The sequence below is a fragment of the Ceratotherium simum genome, chromosome 2, assembly GCF_057802395.1.
Source record: "Ceratotherium simum simum isolate JZ-2026a chromosome 2, ASM5780239v1, whole genome shotgun sequence".
Taxonomy (NCBI): domain Eukaryota; kingdom Metazoa; phylum Chordata; class Mammalia; order Perissodactyla; family Rhinocerotidae; genus Ceratotherium; species Ceratotherium simum.
Genome location: NC_141901.1, coordinates 4679727 through 4705835, shown reverse-complemented (window position 1 = coordinate 4705835; position 26109 = coordinate 4679727). Strand labels below are relative to the sequence as shown.

General features: G+C 39.5%; 2 protein-coding genes across 8 annotated transcripts in view; one reads left to right on the top strand and one right to left on the bottom strand.

Annotated features, from left to right (window-relative positions):
- DCAF6 (DDB1 and CUL4 associated factor 6) overlaps positions 1 to 5499 on the bottom strand; it is a 136116-nt gene extending 130617 nt beyond the window's left edge. For 3 of the 7 annotated variants that reach the window (XM_087437581.1, XM_087437594.1, XM_087437599.1), the window contains exon 1: positions 5069 to 5497. In XM_087437581.1, coding sequence (XP_087293707.1) covers positions 5069 to 5165 — 97 coding nt within the window. In that variant the 5' untranslated portion in view covers positions 5166 to 5497. Of the gene's footprint in view, positions 1 to 5068 lie in introns of all 7 variants that reach the window. The other 4 variants (XM_087437618.1, XM_087437604.1, XM_087437586.1 and 1 more) reach the window with 3 other exon arrangements.
- A 526-nt stretch (positions 5500 to 6025) lies between these two features.
- Positions 6026 to 26109, top strand: part of MPC2 (mitochondrial pyruvate carrier 2) — a 38759-nt gene continuing 18675 nt past the window's right edge. Inside the window, exons 1-2 of the mRNA XM_087437650.1 lie at positions 6026 to 6333; positions 20207 to 20247. Coding sequence (XP_087293776.1) covers positions 6225 to 6333; positions 20207 to 20247 — 150 coding nt within the window. The 5' untranslated portion in view covers positions 6026 to 6224. The remainder of the gene's footprint in view (positions 6334 to 20206; positions 20248 to 26109) is intronic.

Genomic DNA, 26109 nt, shown 5'->3' with positions numbered 1-26109 from the left:
TCTTAAACAGGACACAAAAAGCACGAACTATAAAAGGTGCCATTAAGAAAAAGACAAGACAAGACACAAACTGGGAGAAAATATTTGCAAAATACATTATTGCACTGTACAAAGGACTTGTATCAAGAATATATAAAGTCTACACAGAAATCAAAATATAATGATGTACACCTGAAATTTATATAATTTTATAAACCAGTGTTACCACAAAAAAAAAAGAACATATACAGAATTTTTACAATATTAAGAATGTAAATCCGAACATTTAACCAAAGTATATGGATGGCAAATGAGCCATGAAAAGAGACCCAAAATCATTAACCACTAGGATTAAATCAAATGCAAATTAAAACAATAACGTTGTCATTATACCTACATACCTACTAGAAAGGCTAAAATTAGCAAGGCTCACAATGCCAAGCGCTGATGAGAATGTGGAACAACTGAATTCTCAAACACCGCTGGTGGGGATGCAGTACGGTACAATTATTTTGGAAAACAGTCTGGCAGTTTCTTATAAACACTTATCAGACAACTCAGCAATCCCATTACAGGTATTTTCCAAGAAATGAGGATTTAAAAGTGTCCTACCCTAGTTATTTGTTCCAAGATATAAATAAAATGAAGTTTCATTATTTATATCTTCTCTATTAGCTACCAGCAGTGTTTAAAAAAATTTTTTTTAATCTGCTGCAAATACTTGGGAAATGTATCCACCCTTACCTTGGAGTCAATGACATTCAATTACAATTATAAAAAACATACACCATCCAGTACAGTTTTGCAAACCTCAAGCCAAGACTCATTAGTGGATATTCTATCGGGTCAACACTAACATTTTTTAACAACATGATACAGAACAGAAAACAGAACGTGCCCCACCTAGTAAGGCTAAATACCATTTGGAAAATCTTATTTTAGTTGTGTGTGTGTGTATCACAAGTTGCCATTTAAATGCATTTTTACCGTGTATTGTGGTCAAAACATTTGAAAAGCACTGACCTAAAACATACCCATAACATAAATCTTATGCCACCAGAAGCTCCTATGCCTTCTAAGCACTTTCATCCTGTACCAGGGGGAATGAAATCCACCGTAGTGATACTCAGTTGTCTGCAGTTGTTATGACTGGTAATATGCCTTTGGTGGCCTTATCTTTAGGAATTATCTGCATATTCTACCAAATATATCTGTCATATTTGATAGCCATTTTTCACTACTAAAATCAGACATGTTTCAACTTTCATTGAGATTGCAAGACTAAAGAAACAACATAGAAATATTCCACTAACTTTTCCCCCCGTAGCTAACAAGGAGGCAAAAGTCAGAATTTACTGACCCTCATGTATTGTAACTTGGCAACACAGTATGAAGAACTTGCTAAGTCTGAATGCAGATGTATTCAGAATATACTAAAGAGTAATCTAAATGCAAAATTATCCATTTCACTACATATTGACTCTAATGATATTCGAAGGACATAGACTTCCTAATCCCCTAAGAAAAAGATTTCGGTCTCCACTATAAAGTTGTCATTGGCTGCCTGCTATAGTCTGAATGTTTCTATCGCCCAAAAATTCCTTTGCTGAAATCCTAACCCCAAAGGTGACAGTACAGGAGATATGATCTTTGGGAGGAGATTAGCATTGGATTAGTGCCCTTATAAAAGAGACCCCAGAGAGTTAGCTCCCCCCTTCGCCATGTGAGGTTACAGCAAAAAGACGGCTATGAAGCAGCAAGCAGGCCCTCACAAGACGCAGAACATGACCGTGTGGGAACCGTGATCTCAGCCTTCCAACCTCCAAAACTGTGAGAAATAAATTTCTGTTGTTTAGAAGCCACCCAGTTTATGGTATTTTGTTATAGCAGCCCAAGCTGACCAAGACACTGCCTCATCACAATTTAAACATTTTAGGTTAAACATTTTATACATTACAGCAAACAACTCCCTCAAAAAGTTTCTTTAAATTATTTTTTTGTTAATTACTGTCTTTTAATTTAGAAGGGTTAGAAAGTGTAAATTCAAGTTGTAGGCAAGTCTGTCTAAAATGACAGAAATATCAATAGAAAGGGGAAATGTACAGAAATGATAGTTTTTTATAAGCAATGTTTATCTTTATAAAACTGTATAAATATATACACAAATGAAATATATGTGGCTACTAAGTTATTATAATAATCACTAAATTCCAAAAGCGCTACTCTATAGCTAGAATACAGTACCTTGAGAAACTGAAACATTTAAACCTACAGGTGTCCCTGACTCTGGACTCTGACAATTACTCTTTAAAAAAATAAGTCCTACACTGAAATTTAAATCAGACTTATAAAGATTACAATCCCTGGCCTAGCCTCTGAATCCATGCTAGACCAAACAACACTCTATTGGTTCAGGAGAATCTTGTGAACTTGGGGACTATAAGTAAATATGTACATCTTTTTCTTCTAAATAACATATGATAAATTATTTATCTTCATTCCCACAATATAAAAAGATATTTTGTGAACTGTAATTTTCTTTGATGGGAAGAAAGGAGGTAATTAACCAAATTTAAATAAAATCACCTACGAAGCTTGAATACTACTATGGGAAAGACACATTATGGTGAAGTAATTTGAAATGTAAATGTTACAAGAAAAATCTGTCAATTCATTCTATCCCAATTTTATTGTTATTTAGCAGTAATTCATTATTAGAAATACAAATAATGGAAATAAATCCGAAAAATATTTAACCTACAAAATCGTGATAAACAAACAAAATGTTTAAATAGAAGTCTCAAAAAAAAAAGAATCTATTTACTTTCCAAAACCCTTGGGCTTGGACTTTTTAAAAGGAAAGCTTTATAAGAGTACTTCAAAATATCATTTTTAAAAAATCTCATTAATTCAGGATTTTGCTGTGTCCTGAATACTAAATCAAGATTAGCACTGTGGTGTGGAAGAATGAGATTAATGGTGTAAAGAAAGTCTACGAAGGCCAAGAAATTACTGGACAAGCTATTTTCAAATACTTAGAAACCATTTTGAAAGGAAGCTGTTGCAAGAACGTGCTAATTATAAAGTACATATTATTAGCACATTTAATATATTATTTAAGATAAGGAACTCCCTGTATGTATATACATATATTTGAAAATCTATAATTTAGACTTTCTACTAAAGTCAGTAGACTCTCACTCTTCAATTCCCCTCTACCCAACACACAAACTCCACCCTCACTAGTGACTTAGAGTAGAAAGGGAAAAAGAAAATGTATGGTTTTGTTAGATTTTAATTGACTCTATCATAGATATAACTGAACTAACTGAACCAGAAGAAAACATTAATATATAAACCTATATATAAGTACTTAACTGTCCAACTAATTGAGATAAAGGACCAAATCATAATTCATTCTCGCAGAACACAGTATTCAAGTGTGTTGTATTAAACTAAAATTTCTTTCTCAGGGAACAAACATTAAAAGAAATACTGCACATCTTTCTCGGTTACTGGCTTACAAAAAGCACTCTCTATTGACGTTTAATTTTAAAACGATTAATCACCACTCTAGGTACTCATCCTAGAACAAATGCACAAAAATCATGTACAAGGATGTTCACTGCAGTGCTGTTGGTAACAGGGACCGTCCACTTCAAGAGGAAAGGTTGAGTCAACTGCGGTACCTCATACTGTTAAATACTAAGCAACAGTTTAAGACTGAATATTCAGATCCTTTTTACCGCCATGGAAAGATCTCCAAGATGTAGTGTAGAAAAAGCAAGCCGCAAAACAGTGTTCACAAAATGACACCAATATGCAGGTCTCACACAAACACAAAACTATAGCCTTTCTATACGCACATATGTGCTTGTAAGAATGCAAAAGAAAGTCCGAAGAGTATTCAGGAAACGTTGTTACCTCTAAGGGTGTGTGTGTGAAATTGCAATGGGAGGGATCCCAGGGATTTTTGCTTCACTTTTACTGAGTTTTTACAAGGAGAATGTATTCCTCTTTCACTTGAGACACAAAAAAACAATAAGAAAAAAATGCTTGCTAACTTCTCTCAAATAATTTACAAACCAGAACTGTCAGGTGTAATGAGATTTCATTTTCTTTTATTGACTTGAAGTCAAAACCAAATAACATCAACAAATACTTACCTAGCAAAAAGTGACAAAATTGGAAAGAAAAAAATTTTAAATGATGTTGTCTTCTCTTCAAATAAAAAACAATGAGAGATTAAAGAGTAAGGAAAAGATTGCACAGGAAGAAACAAAGCAGACCCTTACTAAACAGGCCCACCTTGAAGATACCGGGCTTTTGAGGCAGTTCAGGCGTGACCCAGAATTCTCACCAAACCACTTTACCCAAAACGAAACAAAGTGGAATACTGTTCCCTCAAGTATTGAAGGTTGTTTTTAGAAAGCTTAACTAAGAAACAGTAAATGCCAAGTGTGCTTCGCGGGGGTGGGAACAGGACCGTGAAACCCTACACCTCCTTACAGCGCTCAGAACCACGCCAACAGCGAGGCACCGGGGGCGCGGGGTGGGGCGAGCTCGGCCGACACTTGCAGGGTCTGGCTCGGCGCCGCAGGACAGTTGACGCCGAGTCCGCCCGGAGGTGAAGTCCCCGAGGGTGGTCAGCGCGTCGCCGCCCACACCTGACCCTCCAAGATGGAAGGGACGGGGGTCAACAAAAACTTAGGTCCTTCGGCGGAGCGAGGAGAGCGTTGGAGGCGAGCAGAAGCGCCCACTTCTGCTCCAAACGAAGCAGCTGCGGGGGGTTCGGCAGGTCTCCTCCCGAGTCCCACTCCAGAAGCGACCCCAACACCCCTCCTGACCAGGACTGTGTGTGTGCCCCGGGCCGGCCCCCGAGGAAATCCCAGCAAGGGCGGCGCCGGCCAGCAGGCGAAGGGGGTTGGCGGCGGGAGGACAGGGCGCAGGTCCGCCGGCCGAGGGCCACCCAGCACCTGTCCGGGCGTCCCCGCCGAGGGCCGTCCCGCCTCCCACACCCCCGCGGCGACGCCCCCTCCCCCACGTCTGGGCGGCGACCTCAGCGCCTCCGCCCCGGGGCCCCGCTCACCCAGGTAGCGGTTCCGCAGCCGGGACGGGTCCTCCAGCCCGAGGGACCTTTTCCTCACGTCCCACAACAGGTGTGGGCAGGAGCCACGCCGAGACATGGCTCTGCCCGGCCGGGGCGGGACGGCAGACCACCGCGTGGGGGAGGGGGAGGGGACACGCGGATCAACACCCGAGTGGCCCCGGCACCATCCGTGCGCCGGCCCTCGCGGGAGCAAGGGCTTAGACGGCGCCGCCTTCGCCCCCGAAGCCCGGCCGCGCCCGGGCCGGAGCTCGCCTCATACTCTCCTTCTCAGACTACCCAGAACATCCTGAGATCAGCAACAGTCCCCTCCCTCGGCCCCCCTCCCACAGGACGAGGAGGCGGAGGTGGCCGCGACTCCTCCCTCTCCTCTCCTCGTTCTCGGCACGCTCCCTGCCAAGCCTCTCTCGCGAGACGACGACCACCCCGGGGGCTGATGCCGGCACGCGCCACGGCGCCCTCACCCTAGAAAAGTGGGTTCAGGCCACTCTAGCCAAATCCTTAATTCTCTGCGGATGAATGAGAAATAGAGAGAGAAGAGGCTGAGATGTGAAGTCTGTCGCTCACGAGTCTCGTTCCAAAGGAAGCAAGAGTTGTGCGGCGTCATCTTTAGTTGGGGCACGGAAGGCCCGGAAAGCCCATTTTAACTGCGGGCCTCCTTGGTCAAAGTGAAAGGGGATTACACCGGCGCAGCTTCACTTTCCCTTCTCCAACATGGCCTCGAGGGCAGGAAGGAGAAAGTGGAGCTTCGCGCTGGGCCCCGCCCGCGCCGCGGGGCGGGCCAATCGCCGTGGGCGGCTCCGCTGGCGCAGGCGCGCTGCCGGCAGGGCTCCGGGTGGACGGTGAGGCAATCCTGTCGCCACCTGTTGCCGTGACTCCTCTTCCGCGTCGGCGGCGGGAGGGCGGGAGGCGGGCCCGGGGCGGGCAGTCGCAGAGCCCCCGCCCCTCAGCCTTCGCTCACCCCGGTCCGTAGGTGGTTCGCTGGGGGCAGGCTGCGCCGCGGGGAGGGCACCGTCGGGGAGAGGAGGACGCGAGGCGCTGTGGCAGCGGAGGGTGACGAGCTGCCCTTCGTTGTCGGCCGGGGACGCGCACGCGGCCAATCTCCCACCCGGCCGCCCACGATCGCGCGTCCGCAGAGATGTCGGCCGCCGGCGCCCGGGGCCTGCGGGCCACCTACCACCGGGTCCTCGATAAAGTGGAGCTCATGCTGCCTGAGAAATTGAGGCCGCTGTACAACCACCCGGCAGGTAATGGGCCCAGAATGGCGCCTACCGAGACGTTCCCCCTCTCTCCCTCCAAGGTAGACCCTCAGAGGCCCGCTGACCGCCCTGCGGCTGGAGGCGTCGCCCACAGCCCCCACCCCTTCCCCGCGAGCGAATCCGCGCGCTCGCCCGTCCTCCCTGCTGCTCGCTTTCTCTCATCCAGCAGCTCATAAACCTGGGATTCAGCGCCCTTCGCGACCTTTGTCGCACCCCATCCCTTAGGCACGATTCAGCCCCGGGCCGGGCCTCTGGGTGTGATCTTCCCCGGGCCCCCGCGAAACCCTCCCTCTCTCCTCCTGCGCTCCACGGGTGGTGGTGTATGGACGGCGCAGAGCTGTCTTGTCGCCCCCGAGGGTCTGGAGTAAAGGTCATGCTTCTTCAGCTCCAGCTGGCAGAGGCAGGCGGATGCCTTCCCCGGGTTCAGAGTCAGTGTCCTTCCTCATCCCATAGGACTGGTGTCTTTAAGTCTGTCCTTCTTTATGAAATTACTGAACAGGCTCTCCCTGGACCTTTTCGTGTGGACAGACGTGGGTTTCATGCTGCTCTGCCGCTTTCTGTAGGTGTGACCTTGGGCAAAATCCTAAATCTCTTAGTTTCCGTAAAATGCGGTCGATGTGAGAATTAAAGATAGCATATGTGTTTGATTCTTCACAAATGCTCAGTAAATGTTAGCTCTCTCTTGTCCTGTTGGAGAACAACGTTCTTATGGTTGAAAAAAGTAATTCTTTAAGAAACTGAAAGATCCCAATTCCTCCAGCTCTTTGTTTGAGATCCAGAATTCTGTTGTCTCTCCTGTGAAAAGGGCATAATAATACTTGCTTGGCAGGGAGGGAACTATTCTGAAGTCTCTTTCAAGCCTAAGACTTAGAAAACTAGAAAATTTGTTATAAATTGAAATATAGAAGTACAACCAAAAAAGTGGCCCTTTTTTTCCTCCGTAGTTAAATCTGTCTCTGCAGTTGGTGTCATTAGGCAAGTTGTCCATTTCCAGACGTATCTGACTACGAACAGCTCTCTGACGTCTGAATTGGTTACTAAATCTGATTTCCAGTTTAATAATGGCATGAACTGTATCTTGGGATTATACTTTAGGATGATATTATTTTCTACAGCATTATACCCATTATAAAGTTGATCTTTAAGGAGAGGTATTTGTTGACGAAGAGATTTATTTAGTTTATTTGCCTTTTAGTTCTTTCAACACCCAATTTTTTGGAATTGGGCTGTGTTCTGTGGCAAAGATTCTCGGGAGGGAGGGTTGGGCAATGCTTCTGTTCTAATCTTCGCTTTAGAGTCAACTGAATTCAGTGGAGTCAACTCTGACCCTCTGTGTTTGGGCTGTAGGATAAGGCGGGATACAGGAGGAGCAATTTTAGACTACTTTAATACAGGATTGGAGCGTAGTTTTATCGGGATCTTTTCTAAGGCCTTGGCTTTAACCACCTATAATCATTGCTTATACTTGATTCAACTTTCGGAATGAAGAGCAGTTACGTTTCATTTGTGGATTGTGCGTTTCGTCTGGATATTCTTGCATTAGTTCAGTTACTGTACCCCTTTCTCAGTGTAGTGGAAGAGGCATAGGCTTTGAAGCCAGACACACCAAGGTTTGAATCTTGGCTGTGTGACCTTGTCCTTAAATTCCTCAAGCCTTAGTTTCTAATCTGTAAAATGGAGATAATAATCATCACCGTTTAAGGATTATTGTGAAAATTAAATGATATGATGTCTGTAAAACGTGTAGCAGAGTGTTTGCACTTAGACTGTTAACAAATGTTAGTTCCCTCCCGTCTAAGCTTTTAACCAATATGCAGGGTAAGAACCTATCCCTGCAAAATTATTTGTGATTGAAAAGTTGTAGGCAGGCTGGCCCGGTGGCGCAAGTGGTTAAGTGCTCGCGCTCTGCTGCGGTGGCCTTGGGTTCGCCGGTTCGGATCCCAGGCACGCACCCCCGCACTGCTTGTCAAGCCATGCTGTGGCGGCGTCCCATATAAAGTAGAGGAAGATGGGCACAGATGTTAGCTCAGGGCCAGTCTTCCTCAGCAAAAAAAAAAAAAAAAAAAAAAAGGAGGATTGGCATCGGATGTTAGCTCAGGGCTGGTCTTCTTCTTCAAAAAACAAACAAACAAACAAAAATTACGGGCTGACCCCGTGGCTTAGCAGTTAAGTGCGCGCGCCCCGCTGCTGGCGGCCCTGGTTTGGATCCCGGGCACACACCGACGCACTGCTTCTCCAGCCATGCTGAGGCGGCGTCCCACATACAGCAACTGGAAGGATGTGCAGCTGTGACATACAACTATCTACTGGGGCTTTGGGGGGAAAATAAATAAATAAAATCTTAAAAAAAAAAAAAAGTTGTAGGCACACCAATGTAGAAATGGAGAAGCGTGAAAAGTATAACTGTTGATTCACTAGTATTGAATAAAATCTGAAGAAACACTGATTATTGTTCCGAGTTATCCAGAGTGAGTATTCAGTAGAATTTTGCATACCATTTTGCATAATGGTATATTATTGAATCATCATTTAAACTTTAGACTAGATTCACGTGCTGGAGGTTTTGACAATGATATGCAAGGCTAGGATATTAACAGTTATCATATGTTGCTGATTCTAAATTTTGAGATTCAATTTTATCACTGACAAGTATGTCTAGACAAGTAACAAGAATATGTCTTTATATAGATATATATTCGAGTTAGAGTGTTGCATTATATATGTATTATATACTATAGTTAGACCTGTGGCCTTCATCATTCATTTACCTATGTGTTGTTCCTGGTGCATCATGATCTACCTCTGTAAAGTAAGAATAGAGTCCTAACCAAATGTGTGCCCCAGCAAGTTCAGTGCTCGTAAGTTATGACACTCTCCCCACCACCTCCTGACTATAAAAGTATGTGACTCCACACTAACCAGCTGCATAGCTATACTCTAGGTATTTGTCATAGAAATAACCTTGAAGTCATACCACCCAAGGTTTTCTTAAAAGCTTAGTCAGACAAAAAAAGTCATTAGTGGAGGACTGTCATTCCTTTGTATTTAAGAGCTCCAAAATGGGGTAAATTGTCCAAGGGGTGCACAAAATGAAACACTGTAATGTGGGAAGAGAAGAAAAAACTATTAATGCTTACTATTATTTTCTCCTTTTAAAGTTTCCATTGTGTATATATCTCATAAAAATATATTAGTACAGTTATAGATATGTGTGTATATACACACAACTGAATTTCACGGAGTTAACATATGTGTGTGTGTGTATGGAATATATAAACTATATACGTAGGGGATATGTGTGCAAATTTTTTTTACTGATAGGGGCATGTGTTCAAAAGAAGCTAGGAGACCGCAGCTGTAAAGAGTCTAAAAACTATCCTAGAAGCTGGTCAAAAGGTATAAACCTCCAGTTATAAGATAAACAAGTTTGGGGGATGTAGTGTACCACATGCTGTAACGTACAATACAACAATACTGTATTGTATATTTGAAAGCTGCTAAGAGAGTAGATCTTAAAAGTTCTCATGACAAAAGAATTGTAACTAGGTGAGGTGATGGATGTTAACTAAACTTACTGTAATAATCATTTAGCAGTATATACATGTATCAAATCATGTTGTACACCTTAAACTAATACAATGTTATATGTCAATTATATCTCAATAAAACTGGGGGAAAAAGAAAATAAAATAAACAAATAATGAAAATAAATAAAAAAATACCCTTTGGTTAAGTCAGCCCAGAAAACAGCTATCTGAACCATATTATTTTAGGTCACTGTAGCTTTGCTTTTATTGAGTTACATTTTGGCTTAAATGGAAGAACTTCTGAAAAAATAGTTCTGTGAAATTTGCTTCAGTGCTTAGTGTGCTGCTGAGAATATCATTCTCCACGTTACATGGTACTCTCTCTCTGTGAAGGCTGGTGAGAAAAGTTACTGTAAGCTCTTAATAACAGGAATATTAGCATTTTTCCTAGGTAAGACAATTGTCTTTTCTTTTTTGTCTTAAAGACCTAGAGAATGTTTTTAAAAATAAAAATGTACTAGGGGCTGGCCCAGTGGTGCAGCGGTTAAGTGCGTACGCTCCGCTGCTGCGGCCTAGGGTCGCAGGTTTGGATCCCGGGCGCACACCAACACACCGCTTGTCATGCCATCCTGTGGTGGTGTCCCATATAAAGTGGAGGAAAATGGGCACAGATGTTAGCCCAGGGCCGATATTCCTCAGCAAAAAGGAGGAGGATTGGCATCTGATGTTAGCTCAGGGCTGATCTTCCTCACCAAAAAAAACAAAAAACTAAATAAACAATATTAGCAGTGTTTGTAAAGGACTATCTTTATCATAAATATTCAAAATTAAATACTAAGGGAAATGATGTTCTAGGTAGCTTAATACAACTTAGTTCAGACTATATATTATTTTATTATATGTAAATATAGCCAAATGTGGATCAGATAACTAGTATAGATAGCCACATAGTTATAAATTAACGTAGTTGTTTAACATCTCTGTTAGAACAATTTATTTTCTTGCTACAGAGATTATCTGATGAATTTTAATGACATTCTAGGATAGTTATCTAGATATCTATATTATATATTATATCTGTATTATATACTATATATAATACATCTATATACAGATATATTCTTAAATATATATTTAATATATATTATGTTTAAATATATACACTAAATATATAAATATACATATATTATTTTTTACAGTAATAACCTCTGTTACCTTAAAATTAAAGAATGAGAACCAAAATAGAAAGTTGGGATTTCAAATACAACTGTAACATATTGATAAAAAATAGAGTATCTTTAAACAGTTAGCTACCAAGAAAGTTGAATTATTCAATATTTATTGAGGGCCTACTGCAAATTAGGCACTGTTCTGGCACTTGCAATATGTTAGTGAATAAAATAAAAATCCCTTGGCCACAGAGATTTTGTATTCTCAGAGGAGATCATAAAAGGAATACAATCCTTGCTGCAGTTGTTTGACACTTAACTTTTGTCCACTAACCTGATTTTAAACTAATTTTAAAAATTAAGACTGTTTATGCCTCACCTAATTTGATTCGTCGGATGTACCAAAGGAGAAGCAAGCCCTAAGAAGAGCTATAAATAACTTGTCATTTCCAAGTCATGTAAGAATATTAATTTTGGTTAGAAGAGAGTATGAAATATGTTTAAAGTATGGTATGATATGGTAGAAAGAGGACTAGGATCAAAGACCTGTGTTCTGGTCCTTGCTCTGTCCGGAACCTCCTGAGTATAAGACAAATTACTTAACTTCTAAGTGCCTTTTCTTTTTCATCTGTAAAAATAAGGGAGTTTGGATTTTCCTTACGGTCCTTTTCAGCTGGGATAATCTACAATTTGGTATCTCTACTAGGGCTTTTCCTACTTTCAGAGCCTTCAAGAAACTCAGGTTTCATTGGAGAAGACCATATAATTATTGTTAGATTAGGATTTAGGGATCTAAGTTTTTATCCTTGCTGTGCTATGTATTTTACGCAAGTAATTTCACCTCTTTGGGCCTCATTTACATGATTTATAAGATGAGTGCCTGAACTAAATGATTTCAACGATCTTTCTAAATCTAAAAGTCATTGATTCTCTGTAACTGAAGAAATATGTAAATTAGAATGCATCAACCCTAAAATGCATATTAGCTGTCTTAGCTATCTTAGCTAGTGGCTTCACCTGTTATTTTACTTTGGACTTTGCACCAAAACCTGTTTTCAGTCAACATTTTAAAAATGATTATATACCTGTGATGTTTTGGATACTGTTTGAGTGATAGCTGTTTCCCAGGCGTTACAGAAGATATAAAGAGTATAACAGCTCTACAATGATAGTCCAGTCATGTTCTCAGTGTGAAATCAGACCTAGCTTTAGTACAAATAAAAATGAGTAATTTTTGACAGTCAATATCCGTGTCAAAGAGTAACCTTTACAAATTCTAAGGATTTGTAAGTGGTTTGTCACATGATAGCCAACAGGTGGACTTGCATAATATAGGGAACTAAGAGGAATGTTGAGGGATGTTGAAAAGCAACAAATCATAGGGAAATGGCCTGAAAGGAGAGGAAGAGATAGAGGAAAGCATTCAGTAAGAAACTTTATGTTTCACGTTGGGACATAGTGAGCACCTCAGTTCATTGTATGTATGTGTGTATGATTGCAGGTGTGTGAAAGTTACTTATTCTGTTCTAAGAAGAAAGTCTTTCCCTAGGGAGAGAATCATAGACAGTAAATGACACACTTTCTGGGTAGAATTTTTGTAATATTTCATTAACAGTAATTCCTCTCAGATAAGGAAATTAGGAAGTAAATTTATGTCATTATTTTATCAACCGGTTCATCAAAGTTCATCAGGGCAACTAGCTTTGTTATTTTGTTTGAAAATGTGTCTCTTATATTTTTGGTTATGATATTCCCTTGCAGAATTTCTCAAATTCTAATGAAAGTTTGAACTTTAAAAAACATCAGTGTCACTTTAAAAATAAGACAAATCCATAACAACACAAAAGAAAATGACCTTTATATTGTGCTCTGTACTTTTTGTTATGCTTGAAAATAATCCATAGTTTTAAATATGTGTATATGTATATTTTTTGAATACTTTTTTGATATTTCCAAATTGTCAGCATTTGAGGCCTTTTTCAGCTTCCAAGAGTGGACTTCTAAGAAACAAAATGAAAATGTTAATTAATAGACACTTAATTCTTTGTCTAAAAGAATGTACATTTATATCTGATGAGGATACATTTCCCTCATCTTGGATTCCAAATTAAATTCCTAAGAGGTGATTTTTATTCAGTATAGTTTCAGCAGTGCAAATTTTCTACCTAATCAAGTTTTTTCATTCATCATAATGAATGTTAGCTAGATACTCTGCTTATACTTCTGCTTATCTTGATTTTAAGGTCAAAAATCACTTCAGGTATCATAATTATTTATCTTATTTTTTTAATACTCTCCTGTGAAAAGAGCTGTGTCGTTGTATAGAACATAAACCTGTTTATCCCAGGTATAGGAAGACAATATGACTTTGTGCTCTCGCTGTGTGAGTGATCTCTATTTCCAAATGCTTTGTTTTGTCAAAACTTTATGTTTTAGAAATGTTGAAGTAAGTTGGAATGTTTCTTCATTACCATTTCTGCTATTGATTGATTGCTGTTTTCAGGAAGACGGCCTCTGTACCTGAATTCATACATGTCTAAATTTATTTGACTTATTTACTCTTAAGGTAGAAAATGATTAGCTAAGATAAAATGGAAGAGTGAACTAAAATAAGTTTTCTTTAAAATTTTTTGTTAACCCATTGTATGATCACAGGTATTACTAGCCATTTTTTTCCTTCAACAATGAAGAAAACACTGTTTGTTTGCATTAATAGACATCCAACTCCGATTATTTGTGTCACTTGTCAGCATACCTTCATATCTCAGAAAAATTAGAAAGTTAGAATGTCTTATAATATATACTTGCTACTGATATTTTTTCCCTGTATATTTTATTGAGGTCATAATAGTTTATAATATTGTGAAATTTCAGTTGTACATTATTGTCTGTCACCATATATATGTGCCCCTTTACCCCTTAGGCCCACCCCAACCCCCTTCCCCTCTGGTAACCACTAATCTGTTCACTTTGTCCATGTGTTAGTTTATCTTTCACATGAGTGAATTCATACGGTGTTTGTCTGTCTCTGTCTGACTTATTTCGCTTAACATAATACCCTCCAGGTCCATCCATGTTGTTGCAAATGGGACGATTTTGTCTTTTTTATGGCTGAGTAGTAGTCCATTGTATATATATATACCACATCTTCTTTATCCTTTCATCAGTCAATAGCACTTGAGTTGCTTCCATGTCTTGGCTATTGTGAATAAGGCTGCAGTGAACATAGGGGTGCATAAGTCTCTTTGAATTGTTGATTTCAAGTTCTTTGGATAAATACCCAGTAGTGGAATAGCTGGATTATATGGTATTTCTATTCTTAATTTTTTGAGAAATCTCCATATTGGAGTTTTCCATAGAGGCTGCTCCAGTTTGCATTCTCACCAGCAGTGTATGAGGGTTCCCTTTTCTCCACATCCTCTCCAACATTTGTTATTTTTTTGTCTTGGTAATTATAGACACTCTAACGGGTGTAAGGTGATATCTTATTGTTGTTTTGATTTGCATTTCCCTAATGAGTAGTGATGTTGAACATCTTTTCATGTGCCTATTGGCCATCTGTATATCTTCTTTGGAAAAATGTCTGTTCATATCCTCTGCCCATTTTTTGATCGAGTTGTTTTTTTGTTACTGAGTTGTATGAGTTGTTTACGTATTTTGGAGATTAACCCTTTTTTGGATATATGACTTACAAATATTTTCTCCCAGTTGGTGGGTTGTCTTTTCATTTTGTTCCTGGTTTCCTTTGCCTTGCAGAAGCTCGTTAGTCTGATGAAGTCTCATTTGTTTATTTTTACCTTTGTTTCCCTTGCCCGAGTAGACATGGTATTTGAAAAGATGCTTCTAAGACCAATGTCAAAGGCTACTGATATTTTTATTTTATTTTATTTTATTTTATTTGTGAGGAAGATCAGCCCTGAGCTAACATCCATGCCAGTCCTCCTCTTTTTGCTGAGAAGACTGGCTCTGAGCTAACATCTATTGCCAATCCGCCTCCTTTTTTTTTTCCCCACAGCCCCAGTAGATAGTTGTATGTCATAGCTGCACATCCTTCTAGTTGCTGTATGTGGGACGCGGTCTCAGCATGGCCGGACAAGCGGTGCGTCGGTGCGCGCCTGGGATCCGAACCCGGGCCGCCAGTAGCAGAGCACGCGCACTTAACCGCTAAGCCACGGGGCCGGCCCAGCTACTGATATTTTTAAATTCAGTGCTTAGAAGTTGTTAAAGTAATTTAGGGTTTGTTTGTAGTTTAAAATGATTCACTAACTAAAATATTCATACCTCTCTGGGTCCAGGTTCTAGCAACCGTAATTTCATATTTAAAGTTTTTTTTGTTTGGTTTGGTTCTGGGGTAGAGGGGCAGGTAAAATTTTAGCATTATCACCTAGCTCGAGGCAGTTGAGTCAATTAGTTACCAGGCAAACCGATGAAAAGCTTGACTGTTCATTAACCCTGGTAAAGAAACCAGAACCTAGGCATTGCCCAGGAAACAGTTTCTGGGGTGGTAGAAGCGGAAGCATCAGTTTCAAAATAGGAAGAGAGGAGTCTGCTGAGGAGTTCAAAGCCAGAGACTAAAACAATGTGCTGACTTACCTTTGAGTGGTGAAGCCAAGCTTCGTGCAGGGAGAAAAAATAAACCTAGTAATTGATACTGCATATGACCTAGAGACTTTGTATATGACAAAAAAATAAATAAATAAACCAGGTGTGATGATAGGAATCTCCAAAGCTCAAGCTAAACAAAAGAAGCAGAGAGTTTGAAAAGATTGACTTATAGGACCAGTGCATTATGGCATCAGACTCATGGGAAGAATTTTCAGGAGCTAAAGAGTAGTGCCATGGTCTAACATAGTGCTCTGTGTTCACTGATGAGTGAAAGTCCAGTAAGCCCTGCTGTAAAGGGAGCCCGATGTCCCTAGAGATGAGTAAATAGTGAATTCCAGCCTTGATGATGAAGTGTTGAGGCAAATCTGGGTCAGACCCAAAGTTTGAATATCTTTGATTAGCACCTATTCTGGACATGGTTAATTCAATTAAGTTCTGTTCACAAATATCTGTTATTTGTCAAGGAAAAGTAAGAAACAGGCCTTGTCTTCAAGGCCTTGACTAGTTAAAGCGACAGATGCATAAACAGATCATTTTAATTGTTAAGTGCAGAAAACAATAGAAGAATACCTAGGCTGTTTTGGGAGTTCAGAGAAGGGGCATTTAACCTGGAGATGTTAAAGGAGGCTTCCCTGAGAAGCTGAAACCCAAGATGAGTTTTTGAAGGATTTTAGGAGTTAGCCAGATGAAGACAAGGCAGAATATTGGGAGGGGACAGCATCAACTAAGGTTTAGAGCCATAAAACTTCATGAAACTAGTTGCATTTTTACCTAGCGTGTCAGTCCAGCTAGGCCAGAGTTTCTTTTTTTTTTTTTTTTTTAATTTTATTTATTTATTTTTTCCCCCAAAGCCCCAGCAGATAGTTGTAGGTCACAGCTGCACATCCTTCCAGTTGCAGTATGTGGGACTCGGCCTCAGCATGGCCAGAGAAGCGGTGCGTCAGTGCGCACCCGGGATCCGAACCCCGGGCCGCCAGCAGCGGAGCGCGCGCACTTAACCACTAAGCCACCGGGCCAGCCTTAGGCCAGAGTTTCTTAACCTTGCACTGTTGACATTTTGGGGGGCTAGATGATTGTTCATTGTGGAGGCTGTCCTGTGCATTGTAGGATGTTTAACAGCATGCCTGCCTAGAGGAGGGGATCATTACATGGCTAGAGTTCTAGGTGTAATGGTGGCTGTGATGAGAACAATACAAAGTTTAAGGAACTGGGTAAAAGATAAGTACAGTAACCCAGAAATTGAATATGGATAGATTTTCACTCAGTTATAAGAACATCAAAATTTAGAACTCAGTAGTTTTAATTCTCCCAGTAACCTTTTCAGCACTGTCTCCAAATTTGCTCTACAACTTAAAATATGGAAAACTTGAAGGTACATAGGAAAACATGAAAGTGACTAGCTATCACATGTGTGTGAGAAAATGAAGTTGAGCATTATAATTGTTTTGGATCACAAACAAAGACAGGGCCTGTGCCAAGATCTTCTAGTGTTTGCAGAATTATTAGTCTAAAGATGGTATCCAGCTCCTTTGAAGACTGAGAAAATAAGACTTAGATTGCAGACAGACTTTAGGATTAGGTTTAAATGTTCTAGGAAATCAGCAAACTTACCGTAAAACTCTTAAAAGTAGAAGCCAGGGCCGGCCCAGTGGCGCAAGCGGTTAAGTGTGCACGCTGCGCTTCGGCGGCTCGGGGTTCGCAGGTTCGGTTCCTGGTCGTGCTCCAACGCACTGCTTGTCAAGCCATGCTGTGGCGGTGTCCCATGTAAAGTAGAGGAAGCTGGGCACAGATGTTAGCTCAGGGCCAATCTTCCTCAGCAAAAAAAAGAGGAGGGTTGGCATTGGATGTTAGCTCAGGGCCAATCTTCCTCACAAAAAATTTTAAAAAAATATATATGTATATATAAGCCAGACTTATCAATATGTAAGTATCAGATAAAAACAACGTAAGAGGGGCCGGCCCCGTGGCGTAGTCATTAAGTGCACGCAATCCACTGCTGGCGGCCCGGGGTTTGCAGGTTCGGATCCCCGGCATGCACCAAGGCACCACTTTTGTCAGGCCGTGCTGTGGCAGTGTCCCATATAAAGTGGAGGAAGATGGGCATCTGTGTTAGCTCAGGGCCAGTCTTCCTTAGCAAAAAGAGGAGGATTGGCATGGATGTTAGCTCAGGGCTGATCTTCCTCACAAAAAAAAAAAAAAAAGTTTATGATTTTAAAGAATTTTTCAGTTGTTTGCATATGTATATACACATATGTATATTATATATACACATACATACTTACATATTAAAGTCTGAACTCTAGTTAATATAAACTGCTTCCAACTGTGCTGGCTAACTCTTCTTTTTATTTGATGTCTATTAGTGGTAGTGGTACAAGTATGTACTATTTAGCCACTAGCCTCAAGGAAGTCATAATTTTGATAGGTAAGTAGATTTACAACTAACTACAGTAGAATATTTAAAGTACACTGTAATTGATTTTTAAATCCCACTATATTAAAATCACACTGAATGAATGAATTTAGCTGTAAGACCAATGCGAATTAGTTTGAGAGGACTCTGTTAAATTGTGGAAGAATAGTCCAAAATGCATAACATTGCCATCAGTTAATAACACTAAAGGCAAGCAATAGTTTACACTATCCTTGCGACACTTTTCTAGAACCACTTAGTAAGCAAAAGTTATAGAGGGAGTAGATGCCATTTTTTCATTTTTCAAATTTCTCTTCTTAATGTTAAGATTAACCAACTACTTTTGATAGTAGTTCAACCAAAATGCACCCCAAAAAGGAGTGTTATCGCTGGGTTCATTTTCACTTTGGGATGATGGTATTACCTAAGTGTGAAACTAGTGTGGCTTTGATGAAAACACTTTAGAATTAAGTTTCCCTAAAATGTTTTTATACAGCTCCCAGCTATGGTTTTACTTAAACAGCCTTCCTGTGCTTAGGTCATTAAAAGCCGTCACTGTATTTTGTTTACCAACGCATCTCCTGTGCCTGGTACATTGTAAAGCACGCAGTAATTATTATGGCTGAATGAATGAATGGTCTTGTCTGCAACAAATTAAACCCAGCACTACACCTGGGTCTTAACCTAGCTCAGTGCTTTTTCAACTTCCCTATCTTTTTTTTGTTTTGTTTCTAAGTAATAGGTTTGTCAGTTTTACCTTTTAAATGTTATTTATGGATATGTGAACAGAAATATTCCTTATTATTGATGACAGTGAATACTCACTGTCCAGAGGAAAAAAAGTGGATAAATGCATCTTCATCTGCTGGTGTTATTAAGAAATATTAATTAGGAATAGATGAAGAGAAGTAAAATATATGTGTGGTTGACGATGCCATTTTAGATGTGATTTTTTGATCCATAAAAACAAATTATTATTTTGCAAACTAAAGTGGAATATATTAAGGCAGCAATAACAGTCATGAATATAATAGGATTTTTGAATTGGTTATAAATCACTGTTGTTTTATATAAAGTTGCTGAATTTGTGTGTTAAGAAATAAATGTATTTTGTTGATCCAGTGTGTGAGAGCGTACACCCCATAGTAAGTGCTCCGATATATTGGATTTAGCATGCTTAGTTACATTTTAAAATAGTGTGGACAAAGTCTGTTTCTTCCCTGTGACTGTATCCCCTTGAAGGGTAAAAGAGAGGTATGATTTGGAAGAGTTTAAAGGGGGCAGAGGGATGGTAGGTAGTTAAGGAGCACTAGTTTAAGAGGAGACTGAGTTCCAGTCACAATTCTGCTGCTTATTGGCTGCATGACTTGGGTAGATCCCAGAACTTCTCTGAACACATCTGTGGAATGAAAGATTTAGATTAGATGATGTCTGAGTTTCCTTCCAGCTCTAAAACGTCATCCTTCTCAAATCCTTAAGTATCTAAGAAGCCAGAATTGTTGTCAAAACTACAAACATTTCTTTAACATTTTGCACAAGGCGGATGGGTGCCTGGATAGCTAAACAAGGACCCTGCTGTACTAAAGAGCTTACAAATCTAGTCTTTCCCCTTTCTCACGTGAACTTGAAAATTAGGTTCATTAATTTTTTACTAGAGTATATAGAATTTTTACAGGAACTTTTTTAGTAGAATACATATGGTGACATGTCGTTTATGGTAATAAATATTAATAGAATTAGTGAATATATAAATATCTACTGATGCTCGTGTCACAAAAATTCCGTAATTTGTAATTACCCCAACTTGAAGATTATCCTTGAGTGAACTAAGGTTAAGTTCCACGTTCAAGGCAAGCATTGGGATTGGTTTTCAAAACCATCTCCATTATACGTTAGCTAATTTTTAACAGGTTATAAAAATACAAATAATTGACAAGGAGATCAAAACAACTTGTATGAAAGATTGATACTGTGGTGACTTTCTAAATGTTAACTTAAATATGAAGTATGCAGAAAGCATACTTGATTGAATGATTAGAAATAGATTGATAAATCATTGGGGTTTTGAAATGGAGTGATGGCTGCTAAGAGACGTATAAAATATTTTGTTGGTTTATTTCTAAATTTTTTCTTTTTTTTTTCTTTAGGTCCCAGAACAGTTTTTTTCTGGGCTCCAATTATGAAATGGGTAAGTCTTGAGTTTTTGCAGAAGCTAGTGAAGAAAATGTTCTTTAAAAGGAACTTATTAATTTGAAGTAACTTTTATGAAGGATATACTTTTAAATGTTCATGGTATGCCTAGAAATGATTTCATGCAAATACTCTCAGATGTGTCATTTTCACTTCATAAAGCACTTTACCAACTTTAGTTTTTCTGAGATAAGAGGCCTTCTGGGAACATATTTATTATCAAAAACCTTCTAATTGTGGGCCATGGGAACATGAAACTTCAGTCTAAAATTTTATGACTAAGTAAACGTTAAACTAGTTAGAACCCTCCAAATTAACTTTTTTTAAAAAATTTTTGCTGAGGAAGATTCACCCCGGCTAACATCTGTTGCCAACTTCCTCTTTTTATGCTTGAGGAAGATTAGCCCTGAGCTAACATCTGTGCCAGTCTTCCTCTATTTTGTATATGGGTTGCCACCACAGCATGGCTGACGAGTGTTGTAGGTCCACGACCGGGATCTGAACCAAGGCTGCCAAAGTGGAGTGCGTGGATCTTAACCACTATGCCACGGACCAGCCCACAAATTAACTTTTATTATTAATTTAGTATGAGAGCTGAAGATACTAACACCAAAATAGAGGCGAGGGAAGTTAGTCTCAAAAAGTAGAAGGATTTATCCAAGGATGTGTATTAGCATTTGGTAAGAGATAAGAGTCTAGGACTTCTGACTCAAAGACCAATGCTTTTGCCCTATGCCAGAGTTTCCATCCCTAAAGTTCTCATTAAGCTGAAAAGAAATAATTGTGGTAGCCGTTTATAGCAAATCGTTGATTTTATGTTGAAAGTGCCAGTTTTGGCCTATAGCAGTGCTTCTCAAAGTGTCATCCCTGGACCTGCAGCATTGGCATCACCCGGGAACGGATGAGAAATGCAAATTTTCAGCCCCCATCATAGATTTACTGGATCTGAAACTATGAGGATGGAACCCAGTAATTTGCGTTTTCATAAGCCCCCCAGGTGATTCTGATGCCTTCTAAACTTGGAATACTACTGTTCTGTAGGCTTTTTTTAATTGTTGTAAAATACACATGAAATTTACCATCTTAACCATTTTTTATACTAAGTATATTCACATCATTGTGCACCCAGTCTCTAAAACTCTTTTTTTAATCTTGCAAAGCTAAAACTCTGAACCCATTAAGCAATAACTCCTCATTCCCCTCTTTCCCCGGCCCCTGGCAACCACCGTTCTACTTTCTGTCTCTATGAATTTGACTACTGTAGGTACCTCGTATAAGTGGAATCATACCATATTTGTCTTTTTATGCCTGGCTTATTTCACTTAGCATAATATCCTCAGGGTTCATCCATGTTGTATAGCATGTGTCAGAATTTCTTTCCTTTTTAAGTCTGAGTGATATTCCATTGTGTGTATAGACCACATTTTGTTTATCCATTCATCTGTTGATAGACACTTGGATTGCTTCCACCTTTTGGCTATTGTGAATATCGCTGCTGTGAACAATGATGTACAAATATCTGTTCCAGTCCCTGCTTTCAGTTCTTTTGAGTATATACCTAGAAGTGGAGTTGTTGGATCATATGGTAATTCTATGTTTAATCTTTTTAGGAACTGCTGTACTATATTTCACAAGTAGTATATTTCACAGCGGTTGTACTGTTTTACATTCCCACCAGCTATTCACAAGGGTTCCAGTTTCTCCATATCCCTGCCAACACTTGCTACTTTTATTGTTGTTGTTGTTGGTTGTTGTCTCATAGTAGCCATCCTAATGGATGTGAAATGGTGTCTCATTGTGGTTTTTATGTGTATTTCCCTAATGTGATTGGTTATGCTGAGCATCTTTTCGTGTGCTTATTGATCATTTGTATATCTTCTTTGGAGAAATGTATTCAAGCCCTTTCCCCATTTTTTAATCAAGTTGTATTTTGCTGTTGAGTTGTAAGCTATTTTAATTCTCTTAAGTGTACTGTTTTAAATTGTTAGAACAATTCAGAAACTCGGTTGTTAATCTAGGTAGTTGAGAATGTTAGCACTGGAATTGGCTGTCCCTCAATGTTATGGCCTTAGGCGGGTTAAGTCTCTGCCATTTTGTCTCCTCAACTGTGAAATGACAAGATCAGAGTAGGTTAGTGGTTGGGAGCTGTATTTTACAGAGAGCTGGGGAGCAGTTGTTTTTTTATATTTATATTTTGAGAAAAAAAGCCAGCTCTGGTGGTCTAATGGTTAGGTTCAGCTCTCTCACTGCCGTGGCCCAGGTTCATTTCCTGGTCAGGGAACCACACCACCTGTCTGTCAGTTGTCCTACTGTGGTGGCTGCATGTTGCTGCGATGCTGAAAGCTATGCCACCAGGATTTCACATACCAGCAGGGTCGCCCGTGGTGGACAGATTTCAGCAGAGCCTCCAGACTAAGACAGACTAGGAAGAAGGACCTGGCCACCCACATCTGAAAAGATTGGCGGTCAAAACCCTATGAATAGCAGTGGAGCATTGTCTGATATAGCGCCGGCAGGGGAGAGGATGGCACAAAAAGACCAGGCAGGGCTCCGCTCTGCGGTCCACAGGGTTGCTAGGAGGCGGGATCGACTTGACAGCACTAACAACAATAACAAATATTGAGAAAAGCTCCCATCAGTTTAAAAAAAAAGTTTCAATGTATCATCTTTAATGATTCTGCTCACGCTCTAACCATTCAAAAATAGTATGATGTGCAAAAAAGAAAAGAACATACTAATGGAAGATATGTTACTATTTTCTTCCTCTTCTCTCCCTACCAACACTTAAAATTACCAAGTAATTATATATTTATAAAGTGGACTTCATTGATGAAGTATTGTTTCTAACACTATTATTAAAAGAATAAGAATGATTTAATCTATTTACAATGAATTTGAGGGTCCTCTTTGACCCTAAATTTGCCACTAGATTTAGAAGTTTGTTTTATCAATGGCTTTGGTGTTTCTGTGATCTGGTCCATCAGTGTTTTGAAACATTGACAATATTGTTTACTCATAAGTGCCTTCTGGACTGTCTGTCTCCTTTAAAAACATCTATTTTAAGTTCGTGTTGAAATCACACATAGTCTCCTGATGACAGCATAGCAATAGAAACTTCTGTGTCTTGTTCTCTGGTGAGGAGACTTCTTTTGTTACATATTTAGTTTATATACATATTAATGTGTTTTCTTATCCCAGAGCATTTGATAATAATTAATCTGTGGTAGTCTGCACATAACATATAACAGTTACTGCTGCAAGCCACGTATGTCCTATATAAAGAATTTCAGACTGTACTTCTTCAGACATTTAACTGTGGTGGAGTCCTCTTAGCCACTTCGGTTGAAACCAAATAGTTAATCATAAAGGTCAAAGTGGATAAGCCTAAAAAACAACTAGAAATCTTAAATATTTTATTTATTTATTTTTTCTCTACACTATTCTTTTATTTTTTTTTATTTTTTAATTTTTTGTTTATTGTAGTAACATTGGTTTATAACATTGTATAAATTTCAGGTGTACATCATTATACTTCTATTTCTGCATAGATTACATCATTTTCACCACCCAAATACTAATTACAACCCATCACCACACACATGTGCCGAATTATCCCTTTCGCCCTCCTCCCTCCCCCCTTCCCCTCTGGTAACCACCAATCCAGTCTCTGTCTCTATGTGTTTGTTTATTGTTGTTATTATCTACTACTTAATGAAGGAAATCATATGGTATTTGACCTTCTCCCTCTGACTTATTTCACTTTGCATAATACCCTCAGTGTCCATCCATGTTGTCACAAATGGCTGGATTTCATCGTTTCTTATGGCTGAGTAGTATTCCATTGTGTGTATATACCACATCTTCTTTATCCATTCGTCCCTTGATGGGCGCTTAGGTTGTTTCCAAGTCTTGGCTATTGTGAATAACGCTGCAGTGAACACAGGGGTGCATGTATATTTATGCACTGGTGTTTTCAAGTTCTTTGGATAAATACCCAGCAGTGGAATAACTGGATCATATGGTAGTTCTATCCTTGATTTTTTGAGGAATCTTCATACTGTTTTCCGTAGTGGCTGCACCAGTTTGCACTCCCACCAGCAGTGTATGAGAGTTCCCTTCTCTCCACATCCTCTCCAACATATGTTGTTTCCTGTCTTGTTAATTATAGCCATTCTGACGGGCGTGAGGTGATACCTCATTGTAGTTTTGATTTGCATTTCCCTGATAGTTAATGATTTTGAACATCTTTTCATGTGTCTGTTGGCCATCTGTATATCTTCTCTGGAGAAATGTCTGTTCAGGTCTTTTGCCCATTTTTTAATTAGGTTGGTAGTTTTTTTGTTGTTGAGATGCATGAGTTCTTTATATATTTTGGAGATTAAGCCCTTATCAGATGTATGGTTTGCAAATATCTTCTCGCAATTGTTAGGTTGTCTTTTTGTTTTGTTGATGGTTTCCTTTGCTGTGCAGAAGCTTTTTAGTTTGATGTAGTCCCATTTGTTTATTTTTTCTATTTGTTTCTCTTGCCGGGTCAGACGTGGTGGTTGAAGATATGTTGCTAAGCCCAATGTCGAAGAGCTTACTGCCTATGTTTTCTGCTAGAAGTTTCATAGTTTCAGGTCTTACATTCAAGTCTTTAATCCATTTGGAGTTAATTTTTGTGTATGGTGTAAGGTAAGGGTCTACTTTCAAGTTTTTGCATGTGGCCATCCAGTTTTCCCAACACCATTTGTTGAAGAGACTTTCTTTTCTCCATTGTATGTTCTTGTCTCCTTTGTCAAAGATTAGCTGTCCATAGATGTGTGGGTTTATTTCTGGGCTTTCGATTCTATTCCATTGATCTGTGTGTCTGTTTTTGTGCCAGTACCATGCTGTTTTGGTTACTATAGCTTTGTAGTATATTTTGAAATCAGGGAGTGTGATACCTCCAGCTTTGTTCTTTTTTCTCAGGATTCCTTTAGCTATTCGGGGTCTTTTGTTGTTCCATATAAATTTTAGGATTTTTTGTTCTATTTCTGTGAAAAATGTTGTTGGAACTTTGATAGGGATTGCATTGAATCTATAGATTGCTTTAGGAAGTATGGACATCTTAACTACGTTAATTCTTCCAATCCAAGAGCACGGAATATCTTTCCATTTCTTTGTGTCTTCTTCAATTTCGTTCAGCAATGTTTTATAGTTTTCCATGTACAGCTCTTTCACCTCTTTGGTTAAGTTTATTCCTAGGTATTTTATTCTTTTTGTTGCAATTGTAAATGGGATGGTATTCTTAATTTCTCTTTCTGCTACTTCGTTTGTTAGTGTATAGAAATGCAGCTGATTTTTGTGTGTTGATTTTGTATCCTGCAACTTTACCATATTCGTTTATTACTTCTAAAAGTTTTCTGGAGGATTCTTTTTTTTTTTTTTTTTTTTTTTTAAAGATTTTATTTATTTTATTTTTTCCCTCCAAAGCCCCAGTAGATAGTTGCATGTCATAGCTGCAGATCCTTCCAGTTGCTGTATGTGGGACTCGGCCTCAGGATGGATGGAGAAGTGGTGCCTCGATGCGCACCCGGGATCCGAACCCGGGCCACCAGCATTGCAGCGCGCGCACTTAACCACCAAGCCACAGGGCCGGCCCTGGAGGATTCTTTAGGGTTTTCTATATATAAAATCATGTCATCTGCAAATAGTGACAGTTTCACTTCTTCCTTTCCAATTTGGATCCCTTTTATTTCTTTCTCTTGCCTGATTGCTCTGGCTAGGACTTCCAGTACTGTGTTAAATAGGAGTGATGACAGTGGGCATCCTTGTCTGGTTCCTGTTCTTAGAGGGATAGGTTTCAGTTTTTCACCATTGAGGATGATATTAGCTGTGG